General features: G+C 41.0%; 1 protein-coding gene across 2 annotated transcripts in view; it reads right to left on the bottom strand.

The window, feature by feature from the left end:
• The window catches only part of DCAF5 (DDB1 and CUL4 associated factor 5), a 139,769-nt gene that overhangs the window by 93,788 nt on the left and 33,266 nt on the right, over positions 1-12,715 (bottom strand). For both annotated transcript variants that reach the window (XM_066387980.1, XM_066387981.1), the window contains exons 3-5: positions 9,280-9,316; positions 8,294-8,433; positions 6,616-6,745 (exon numbers count right to left, since the gene is read on the bottom strand). In XM_066387980.1, coding sequence (XP_066244077.1) covers positions 6,616-6,745; positions 8,294-8,433; positions 9,280-9,316 — 307 coding nt within the window. The remainder of the gene's footprint in view (positions 1-6,615; positions 6,746-8,293; positions 8,434-9,279; positions 9,317-12,715) is intronic.

Genomic DNA, 12,715 nt, shown 5'->3' with positions numbered 1-12,715 from the left:
TCTCCCTTCCTGTCTGTCTGTCCCTCTCTCTGACTCTCTCTCTGTCTCTGCAAAAAAAAAAAGTTAAGAAAGGAATACAGTCTTAGGAAGGAAAAAGCTTTTATTACATGTTTCAGTGAATGAAACACTTGCCTGAGTATTGTATACATACACATAGACAGTAAAAATGGGTGAGTGGAAAAACAGGTAAGAAAGGAGTGGCTGACCAGAATACGTGTCCCCTGGTTAGAGCTCATTCTGACAACTAAACTCTAACAACTCCAAGCTTTTCTCTTGCAGTTTTCTTTTATTTATTGATTTTAGAGAGAGAGAGTAAAAGAGGGAGAGAGGGAGGGAGAAAAGGGGGTAGAGGATGAGGGAGAGAGAGAAAGGGAAAGGGAGTGGGAGGGAGAGAAAAACATCAATTTCTTGCTTCACTTATTTATGCATTCATTTGTTGATTCTTGAATGTGCCCTGACCAGGAATCAAACTTGCAACCTTGGCATATCAGGATGACATTCTAACTAACTGAGCTACCCATCCAGGGCCCCAGAAGTTTCACTTATGAGGGCCTAATATCTTACCCAAGGTAACCACTATTCTGAGTTCTCTAACCTGTTTGTCCTTAACAGCATGCAAATGGAATCACATGCTCTTTTGCATCTGGCTTCTTTCATTCAACATTATGGCTATGAGAGTCATCCATATTAATGTGTGTTTCTATAATTCATTATTTGTGTCTGAGTAATAGTCTATTGTATGGCTCTTGTACAATTTACTTATCCATTTCTTCTTTGATGGACATTTGGGTTGTTTTCAGCTTTGGGCTATTATGAATAAAGCAGCTGCGAATATTGTACATGTCTTCAGTGACAACACGTACACATTCCTCTTAGCTATACCTAAGAGTGAGATTGCTGGGTCATGGGTCATGTGTAGCTTTAGCCAATATTGACAAGTAGTTTTCCCAAGTGGCTGTATCAATTTATACTCACCTAAAATTTATGAGAGTTTCAGTTGCTCCACCCTTGTCAACACTTAATACTATTAGTCTCTCATTTTAACTATTCAGGGTGAATAGTGGTAATTCACTTTGGTTTTAACTTGCACTTCCTGGGGAGTGGAAGAGGGTAGAGAGGGGATGGAGGGTGATGGAGGGAGACTTGACATGGGGGGAACATACAAAGCAACAGACAGATGATGGATTGTAGAACTGTGCACCTGAAACCTGTACAATTTTATTAGCCAATGTCACCCCAATAAATTCAACAAGGTTAAAAATGAACAATAAGAATCATGCCCAAATTTAATAATAATAATTTGTACTTCCCTCATGACAATAAAGCTGAGTACCTCTCAAGTGCATATTGGCTACTTGGATATCTTCTTTTGTGAGGCACCTATTCAACATCGCTCTCATTTTATTTTTTTATTTTTTAAAGATTTTATTTATTCATTATAGAGAGGGGAGAGAGAGAGAGAGAGAGAGAGAGAAGGGGGGAGGAGCAGAAAGCATCAACTCCCATATGTGCCTTGACCAGGCAAGCCCAGGGTATTGAACCGGCAACCTCAGCGTTTCCAGGTTGATACTTTATCCACTGCGCCACCACAGGTCAGGCCAACATCACTCTCATTTTAAAAATTGAGTTTTGTGTCTTTTACTTACTGATTTTTATTTCTTTACATATTCTGGATATGAATTCTTGCTTAATACACGTATGATGAATATTTTAACCTAAACTATGGCTTGTTCTATAGCTCTCTTTTCACTTCATGGTCTTTGATGACCAGAAGTTCTTAATTTGAATGAAATTCAACTTATCAAAAAAAATTTTTTTCTTTCACATTCGTGCTTTTGGGGGGCCCTGTTTAAGAAATTTAAGAGGTGATAAAAAATGATTAGACTGGGTGATGAGCACACAACACAATCAACAGTTCAAATGCTATAGAAATGTTTACCGGAAACCTATGTACTCTTATTGATCAATGTCACCTCAATAAATTTAATTTCTAAATTAAATAATAAGAATAAGAATAATAAATTTAAGAAATCTTTGTCTACCCTGATGGCCTTGCATTCAGCAGATGGAGGCTAGGTCTGGCAAGCTTCATTCTTTAAAGTTCCAACAAACATCAGAGCACAGGCCCTGGCCGGTTGGCTCAGCGGTGGAGCGTTGGCCTGGCATGCGGGGGACCCGGGTTCAATTCCCGGCCAGGGCACATAGGAGAAGCGCCCATTTGCTTCTCCACCCCACCCCCTCCTTCCTCTCTGTCTCTCTCTTCCCCTCCCACAGCCAAGGCTCCATTGGAGCAGGGATGGCCCAGGTGCTGGGGATGGCTCCTTGGCCTCTGCCCCGGGCACTAGAGTGGCTCTGGTCGGGGCAGAGCATCGCCCCCTGGTGGGCAGAGTGTCGCCCCTGGTGGGCGTGCCGGGTGGATCCTGGTCGGGCGCATGCGGGAGTCTGTCTGACTGTCTCTCCCCGTTTCCAGCTTCAGAAAAATACAAAAAAACAAAACAAAACAAAACAGAGCACAGGTACCTTTTCCAGCCTTTCAAGTTACACTCTGGGCTCTAATTTCCATATACTGGTACAAACAACCCTCAAGTGCAATGTGGCAGAGATTGTCTGGCTTGTTCAGAAGGCGAGGGGTTTCTCTTCACTTGGTCTCTACAGAAGTAGGATTGACATGGCCCCTCAGGACAGACACTTAACCTAGGGCCCTCCAAAGCCAGGCAAGGTCCTAACAGTACCTTCTTTCTGATAGTAGGAATTTGCACTCATTGCTCATTTTCAGATGTGTCATTTACACACTATGTAAAAGCACCATCTTATGAATTAAATCTTTACAGAATTCCTGGCTTGCCCTAGTTTTATTAGTGAGTGGGAAGGAACCACTCTCTTTATTATCCTTGTCAAAGCAAGACAGTGTTAGCTGTCACAGAACTCAGAGTCCCTGACAGAAACTGGCAGAAACTAAAGATATAAGAAGGGAGAGAGATGGTGAGTGAGCAGACAGCTAAAACAGGCAATGAAAAGGGTGAGACAAGGAGAGTAACAGTGGAAGAAACTTTACTTTTCCTGAACACTCAGAAGTTAAAAAATCTCAGTTCTGAACACTGTTCAAAGGCCAGTGCAGCAGTCCAAACAAGATGTAACTGGGACGTTGCCAGTGACAAAGGAGAGGATGGTTGTAAAAAGACATCAGCAGAAATAATCCCAATTATTATTGGACAAGTGAAACCTTGTCCAAATATGCAATGTATACGTGTGCTATGTAAAGTTTTCTTTTTATCCAGTCACTTACACTCAAAGGTAGATTTAACGGCAGGTGCACTGGGCGTGCACCCTGGGCCCTGACTTCTAAAGGGCCCCGCAAAACCCCCAACTTTACACTTTTTTCTAATAACACCAAGTTTGGTTTCATATGTGCAATTTTAACAGTAATAGTACATAACATTTTTTATTTATTTAAAAATATAATTAACATGTATTTTTATTTTCTGTATCTCTATTTTTAGGGGCCCAATATTTTCTTCTATACCCGGGGCCTCAACTGACCTTAATCCGCCTCTGCTTACACTCAAAGTTTCCCACCTAAGACCCACTCATTACCACTGAAATTGTTAAGACAGACCTCTTCCAGGCAAGTAATGTAAATGAGGAAAGCACACTTGGAGTAAGACATCAAGGAGTGGTGGGACCCATAACACATCCTAAAGGTTTAAAAAGGAATTCATGACTCAGCTTCAGCTGACTGTTGCCACATGAGAAAAAGGGCCCAATAATAAAAGATCTTTTGAGTTTGCCTGATCAGGCAGTGGTGCAGTGGATAGAGCATCAGATTGGGATGCAAAGGACCCAGGTTTGAAACCAAGTCGCCAACTTGAGTGCGGGCTCATCCAGCTTGAGCATGGGCTCACTGGCTTGAGCGAGAAGTTGCTGGTTTGAGTGTGGGATCAGAGACATGACCCCATAGTCACTGGTTTGAGCCCAAAGGTGGCTGGCTTGAAGCCCAAGGTCACTGGCTTGAGCAAGGGGTCACTCACTGTGCTGTAGCCCCCCTGCCCCCCCAGTCAAGTCACATATGAGAAAGTAATCAATGAACTACAGTGCTGCAACTACAAGTTGATGCTCCTCATCTCTCTCCCTTTCTGTCTGTTTCTGTCTCTCTCATTTGCTATATATATAAAAAAATAAAGAAACACAGAGGTAAAGTAATTTGTTCAAGGTCACCCTGGATTGTGTACCCAGGATGCAGGGCTTCAGATCCTACACTCGAAACCATCAGGCTCTTCAGCCTGTCCTTACCTTGCTGGGCTAGACACAATGAGGAAGTCAGGTCAGATAACTAAGCTCACATTTTATTCTACCAGCCAGCCCTCTAATCAGTTTCTTTCAGGGCAGCAGTAAGAAAACCATAACACTTCTATGGGTTACAAAGCTAAAGTAGGGAAGTACAGTTGAGGCTTGGGGTAGGTCAGAGAAACCAATCCCGTATGGAATAATCCATAGTTAAATTAGGATAAAAAATGTTCTGTGTTAGGTTCCTCTACTGATCCTTGGAGATTTTATCTGCTTCTAGGAGGCCAGCAGGCCTCCCAAGTAGGCCCAGAGTTCATGTGCCCAAACTTTTACAAGCTAGAAGTCACTTACTGCCTTCTAAGGACTACAGTAAGCTCTAAATCTAGAATCTTTAGAATACCAAACAACTCTTATCCTCTTGAGGGTTAAGGGTCACTATGAGAACCTAGTAAATTTGCTCTTTCCCTGTTCTTAGGGGGGAAATGCCATGTGTGCTCATTCAGATACACAAGCACACACACAATTTTACCTGCAATTATAAGAGGTTTACAAATTCCCTAAAACCTTTCCCTAGACTTTAAATATCTCTGAAATAGACCTAGCTAGTTCTATGCTTATCCTCCCAGGGGATTGAGAATTGTCCCGAGATCTGAGTTGGAGTTTTAAGGAGACAAATCATGTATTGCAACTCGGCACAATGACTCCTGCACAGAAAAGACAAAGGGCCTTTTCTTCCTCCCCAACACCAACTTGTACTGAGAGAATTCAACACAGAAGATCTGTAATTTAATTCTAAAACACCAGTGGATGAAGAACAAGAATATCTCAGGCCCCTTTTCTGCTTCATACCCATAAAATCACATAGAACCTCAGAAGAGTTGAAAGAAACAGGTAAAAACAACCAGTCCCCATGACACTATGCTCCTCCTTTCAGAAAAAAGGTATCAGTTAAGATTGCCAATTAGCCTTATTAGATGACATTTCTCCCATATGGGCTTTGAAAACTAGAGGTACCAAAGAAACCATATAACCTCACCCATAACTGAAGAAGTAATCGAAACAAAATAATATTTTCCCCCCACAAGACTAGCAACAGTTTAAGTGTTGCTGAGAGTGGGGGGTGAAACAGGTGGTCGAACACAGTCTCTGGTAGTAGAGGACAATTTGACAATTTTTATGAACAATTTAAAACATACACCTTTTGATGCAGCAACTCCCTACAGATAGTTCTGCAAAAGGAAGCTAAGATAGAGGTACAACCAGGTTCAATGCAGCATTATCTATAACAAGAAGTCCTGGTTGTTGGGTAGAGTATATAGATGGACTATCACGTAGCCATTAAAAGAACATGCTAGGGCCCTGGCCCATAGCTCAGTTGGTTAGAGAATTGTCCCGATATGCCAAGGTTATGGATTCTATCCCCAGTCAGGGCACATACAAGAATCAACCAGTGAGCCCTGGCCAGGTGGCTCGGTGGATAAAGCATCATCTCGGTGCACCGAGGTCACAAGTTTGATCCCTAGTCAGGGCTCGTACAAGAAGCAATCAATAAGTACACAACTAAATGAAACAACTGAGTGGAACAATGAATTCATGTTTCTCTCTCTCTCTCTCTTCCTCAAATCAATCAATAAATTAATTAAAAAGAAAAGAATCAACCAATGAATATATGAATGGGTAGAAGAACAAATCAACATTTCTCTCTCCCCCTTCTCTCTTAATCAATAAGTAAATTTTAAAATGTGTTTTAAAAAATTTATTTAAAAATGTGCTAGGTCTGTAAGCGCTGATATGAATAAAGCTCCAATACATATTATCAATTGAAAAAAATGTTGAGAACAGTGGGTATTATTACATGATTCCTTTAGTCTAAATTTAAAGGACACACATACATGTTATTATATGCAATAAATTATGTTCCAGAAAGATACGTAAGAAACTACTCTCTGTGGTTACCTTTGGAGAGAGTGACTAGAGACCAGGAAGGAGAAGAACTACACTGATGGACAAACATTTAGAAAACTTACAAGTAACAGAAATGAAAGAGCAAAAGCTCCCAGGCATCTGGGCAACCTGGGCTTGAAGACAGAAGGCAGTCTGAAGGGAGGCTCTCACTACTACTTCATATATTTGCTTCGAGTTGACCTTGTCTAGACTTGTCCCATGGAAACATGGCTTCCTTGGCTTCGGAGACATTAGTACATGTTAGGAGATATCCAATTGAGATCAACTGCCAAACAGGTTCTCACAACCCTTGTTGACGGATCACATTACTTGAGAGCTGAGGTGGGGAAAAGTTTTAACACCTTATGAATAAAGAGGCTTGCTCACCTCTGAGGTTTTCGAATATCCCAGAGTCCCACTCCTTCCTTTGAATTGGCTGTGGCCAATAACCTGGGCTCCACAGGGTTAAACATGACACTGTGAAAGGCTGACGGATAGTTTGCCAGGCAGAAGGGCTCTGTGAAAAAAGAAACTAGTGTCAGTCCATTTCGGGCACCTCTGGGCCAGGGGCAGGCAAACACGTAGGAATATGAATGTGGGTAGGAACATACCCTTTAATAACCATCCCAGTGGGCTAGAATCCCAACTCAGTCACCCTTACTCACAAGGTTCCCAAAAGTCCTAACAAGGATTTGCTGTACATAGAAAAGAGCAACTTAAATACATATAAACAAACTTTAAGCTATAATATTCAGAAATACATATAGCACAGACTCAGATCCTGTGATGAATCGGAAGTGGTCACTGTAAATGGGAAGTAAGCTGTTTTACAGTATGTAAAACTGATATCCAAATAAGCTGGAAAAATCCACAATCAATTACTGGTAGGATTATTATACCTTAATCCAAATTTGTAAATTTTAGAAATTAAAAGTTTTAAAACTATACAAAAATTTAATGGTGACAAAGCAAATTAAAAAAATGAAGACAGCTTAACCTATGGTGGCACAGTGGATAAAGCATCGACCTGTAACACTGAGGTCGCTGGTTTGAAACCCTAAACCTGCCTGGTCAAGGCACATATGGGAGTTGATACTTCCTGCTCCTTCCCCTTCTCTCTCTCTCTCTTCTCTAAAAATGAATAAAAAAAAAAAAAATGAAGACAAGTGAAAACAGTAGTTTTCCCATCAGATCATATTACTTCCTAAATTGAAAAGAAAACGGCCTCCATCTACAATTTTATGATTTCATTCCCAGTACAGGAATACTTTAAAAAAAGAAAAAAAAAGACGCCTAACACTTGAACTTGCATCCAGTTAACTCCCAATCATCTTCACCTAGAAATATTGCAGCCCTTTGCATATATTAGTTGGCTCCCAGTGAGGAAGGCATTACTTGCTACCTGGTGGGATATACTCCTGTGGAAATTGTTTAGAAGCAATAGAAAGCATTCCCCAGTCTAACATTTCTGTCTGTGACACTTCACAAGTCCCTTGCCTGGGAGGCGGGACTCAGTCTTCTCAGCCAGCAGGCAGTTCAGACAAAGGAGAATTTCACCTACCAACCACACGGTGATGCCACCACAGCTGCTGCTCGCAGCTACCTTACCTGCCTGACCCTAGGAATGGGCACAGTCCAGCAAGGTGAGTTTCTGTGGTTCTTTCAGCAAAATAACAAACCTTAAATTAGGATTCAAGAAAGTGCATGACACCTCTTCTCTGTAAATAACCAAGAATGTGTGCTTGTCAGAACCACACACAGAGCTGGCCCTTGCTTGCTAAGCTCCACAATGAGGCAACACACTTTCTGTTCCTTTGGGCCACTAAACACCAAGGATTTGTGGAGACTCACAGGTGGCCGGAAAAGACTGGTAATGGCCTCACTTCTGACTACCTAGGTTAGGACGGGACAATTAGAAACACACATCTACGCCCCTATGTGAGAGTTGCCTCTTGCTTTACATCACTAACACCCAGCTTACTCAAGTCATATATATTGGATCTGCAACGAACTTGATATCAAACTCTGCAACACAATCCAACAGCCTTTTGTACAATGACCCTACCTCCATGAGGAGATTCCCGGATGTCCCAGATGAGAACCCGGCCATCATCTGAGGAGCTGGCAAAAATGTTGTCATTCACTGGGCTCACTGACAAGCCATATACCGCATCTTCATGAGCAAACACATCCAGGGTCTCGCTGCTGAGAGACAGAGAGCAGAGAGAGGCACACAGGCACACACATAGACACAAGTAGGGCAGAGGCCCAGCCCTCTAGTTCCTAGGGTAGGATTCCCTTTCATTTCCAGGAGAAAATCAACCTAACTAAACTCAAAGAGTATCATATTTCCTTTGAAAGTAGATATTCAACTTTTGGGTAAAAAAATAAAAATCCTATTAAAGAGCCTTTTTTATAGAGTTCATGGTAAGTTTGCTTTTTTCACTAAATGAGCATATTCAAAAGTGACTCAACAGATGAGTTTCATGTTTTCACTTACTACAGAATGGATCTGCCTGTGTACAGATTTGGGGTACTGCTTGAATTCCAAATAGCAGGGGAAAGCTTTAAAGCAGCTGGGTCTGATGCCCGCTAGATAAAAGCTGGCCATCTGGCACGGTAAGTGCTGAGGCCCAGTTGCCTCAGTTCAGATCCTAAAACAATCTGACCTTAGGTTTCCTCATCTGCAATTGAGACCATAATAGTATGCCTCATAGAATTATTGTGAGGGTGAAGTTGATTAATACATACAAAGCACTTAGAATGGTGGCTGTCATATAAATATTATCTATTTTTATTATGTTTCCTTCCCTTCCAATTCTTCTAAGTTTTCACCTAAAAGCTATATTTCATACCAACTTTACAAATCATTTTCTTTTTAATTAAAACTTTATTTCAAAGCTATTACAGGAATCTCCTTTAGAAAAGAAATGCTGATTTCTTTTTTTTTTTTTTTCAAAATGTAAAAACCACTTTGGTCTAAAGAGATATTTATCTCTCTTTATATGAAAAATAAAGTCAATCACTTTCACATACTAAGAATCTATTTACCTTTCAACATCATGGAGGATAACTTGCTCATCATTTCCTGTAAGGGGAAAAAGCAGACATTTGATCATTCCTGCAAAGGGATCCCTGTCCATTTTACAATTTAGTATTTTAAGGTTTTCAGAGAAAATTAAATGTGATCAGAGTCAATGTTAATACAAATTAGGAGTGCTGATTAAAAAAATGAGTTATAAAAATAATTAAAGCCCAACCAGACGGTGGCACAGTGGATGGAATGTCAATCTGGGATGCTGAGGACCCAGGTTTGAAACCCTGAGATCAGCGGAATGAGCGTAGGATAGACATGACCCCATGGTCGCTGGCTTGAGCCCAAAGGTCACTGTCTGGAAGCCCAAGGTTAGTGGCTTGAGCAAGGAATCACTGGCTCAGCTGGAGCCCCCCGCCCCCACTCTGGTCAAGGCACGTATCTGAAGCAATCAATGAACAACTAAAATACTGCAACTACGAGTTGATGTTTCTTATCTCTCTCCTTGTCTGTCTGTCCCTATCTGTTATCCCTGTCTGTCTGTCTCTCTTGCTAAAAAAATAAAATAAATATCAATAATTTAAGGATAGGACATTCTTTTAGAGAATTTTTTAAAGCATAATAGCAATAAGGTATAACATGATAACAGTTTCCAAAATGTATTATCCAGTGGACAATGTAAAAAAAACTGTGGTCATCATCTCTTATAGCATTAAAATTTGATGACTATATGATTCTAAATAATGGGAAAGTTTTTACTCATAACTTTTATCTCTTTCATTTTTCTTTATCCCATCAAGAAATCTAAAAAGAACACTGGCCAAGTAGCTAAGTTGGTTAAGAGTGTCCTCCCAATACTTCAAAATTGTGGGTTTGATCCATGGAATAAATGCATAAATAAGTGGAATAACAAGTCTATGTTTCTCTCAATCAATCAAAAAAAAATCTAAAAATACTACATTCATGACTATGTGTAGTCCTGCCTTCAAATAGTTTATACAGCCAAAAAATAACAACCTAAAATGAAAAGACAAAAAGTAAAAAATTTCCCATTCTATGCTGAAAGTACAACCAATAGTCATTTAAATAGAAAGTAAAATTAGCAGCAACCCAGGTCATCTTAAATCCCTGGCTACAATCTCTATTGTGGGTGCATACTAAGTAAATCAAACCCACACTAATGCCTTCTGGGTAACAGGCACAGCTGAGGTGCTGGGAATATGAGAAGAATAAGATTCTGCCCAGCCCTTGAGGAATTCACAGTCCAGCTGCACAAATAATTAACAGAGACAAGACAGGTTATCTTGTTGTAGTGATATGCTTAAAATGGGACACAGATAAAGGAGAAATTATTTCCTTCATACACAGGGTGAAAGTACATGGCAGAAGGGAAGAATGTTTTTATAGGGAAGGAAACATTTGAACAGAAACTCAAATTACTCGATACTCTTACCAATAGAAGACTTAGGGAACTTGGTGGGGACTCGACAATTAATCATGACCCATGGAGGAACAGCAAGAGCCAAAGGCACAAGAGCACCAAAGATAGCAGTGGTTTAGTGGGCTAGAGTACAAGACGCAGGGGGAGAGAGAGGAGGCCAGAGGTAGACTGGGGCTGAGACTTTGTTCTGCGGACACTAAAGGGTCAAAAAGATTCACATGGTTAAACCTTTATTTTTAAACTCATAGACACAGACAACAGTACTGTGATTACCAGAAGGAAAGGAAAGTGGGGGAGGAAGAGGAGGATATAGCGGAGATAAATAGTGATGAAAGGAGACTGGACTTTGGGTAGTGCACACACAATACATTATACAGATGATGTCCTACAACTGTACAACGGAAACCTATATAATTTTATTAACCAATGTCACCTGAATAAATTCAATAAAAAGGGGAGGAAAATAAACCTTTATTTTTAAAAGAAAACTTGTATAAGCAATGAATTAGAAGTTGGGCTAGAGACTGGTAGCAAAAATGACAGAAGGATACTGCAAAGGTCCAGGCCAAAGATGAGGACCTTACTCAGGGCAGCAGATATAGAAAGAGAACAAAAACTAAAGAATGAATGAAAGGCTTTCAAGTCTAGTTGGTGACTAATGGCATGTGTAAATGAAAGAAAGGCATATTTGAGGATGACTTCAAGATTTTTATCAGGCTGAACCATGTCAAATAGTCAATTTTTTTTTTTTTTTTTTTTTTTTGTATTTTTCTGAAGCTGGAAACGGGGAGAGACAGTCAGACAGACTCCCGCATGCGCCCAACCAGGATCTACCCGGCACGCCCACCAGGGGTGATGCTCTGCCCACCAGGGGGCGATGCTCTGCCCCTCTGGCATGTCGCTCTGTTGCGACCAGAGCCACTCTAGCACCTGGGCAGAGGCCAAGGAGCCATCCCCAGCGCCCGGGGCCATCTTTGCTCCAATGAAGCCTTGGCTGCAGGAGGGGAAGAGAGAGACAGAGAGGAAGGAGAGGGGGAGGGGTGGAAAGTAGATGGGCGCTTCTCCTATGTGCCCTGGCCGGGAATCAAACCCGGGACTTCCGCAAGCCAGGCCAATGCTCTACCTCTGAGCCAACCGGCCAGGGCCAAATAGTCATTTTTATAAGTTGAAAATGCTTCAATGTCAGCAGTTTCTTTTTTTTTAATATAAATTTTTATTAATTTTAATGGGGTGACATCAATAAATCAGGGTACATACGTTCAAAGAAAACATCTCCAGGTTATCTTGTCATTCAATTACGTTGCATACCCATCACCCAAAGTCAGATTGTCCTCCGTCACCTTCTATCTGGTTTTCTCTGTGCCCCTCCCCCTCCGACTCCCCCTCCCCCTCTCTCTCCTCCCCCCTAACCACCACACTCAGTTTCCTAAAGTTAAACCTAGCACTGTAAATAATTGGGCAAATAGGGATAATAACTGAGAAAGGAAATCCAGGGAATAAGAGAAATATTTGTGTAGGGGAGGAGTACTGATCATCTTGTATTTAAATTGCTTCAGAACACATAGGCAGATATTCAGTGGGAAGATCTGCAGTGCAGAAGAGAGCTCAGGACTAGAAATTCGCTGGTCAGAAAGGAATGTGGTTGATGAAAGCCATCACCAAGAGGCAGTCTTGAGCATAAGCCATTCCCATTGTACCCTAACACAATGTTTTTTAAATGGGAGCCATCCATGGGTCATAAGATCAATCTGAGCCACATCTTTATAATCTTTAAAAATAAAATAGATTTTTTTTAAAAATCAGAGTGTACTACAGCGTACAGTTAAATACTATTTCAAATATGCATGTTTCTGCATAGCAGATTGCAATATAAAAAGTTGTCTACCAAAAAAGAGAAAGAATGAGAGCAAAATAATGCAAAAAAGAGAGAAAAGGAAGCAGAAAGGGAGAAAGGGAAGAAGGGAGGAAGAAGGGAGAGGGAGGGAGGGAAGGAAGGGAGGAAGGGGAGGGAA

This window comes from Saccopteryx leptura, chromosome 6 (genome assembly GCF_036850995.1).
Source record: "Saccopteryx leptura isolate mSacLep1 chromosome 6, mSacLep1_pri_phased_curated, whole genome shotgun sequence".
Taxonomy (NCBI): Eukaryota; Metazoa; Chordata; class Mammalia; order Chiroptera; family Emballonuridae; genus Saccopteryx; species Saccopteryx leptura.
Note: the sequence above shows the minus strand (reverse complement) of the source record. Positions and strands in the feature narration are given on the sequence as shown.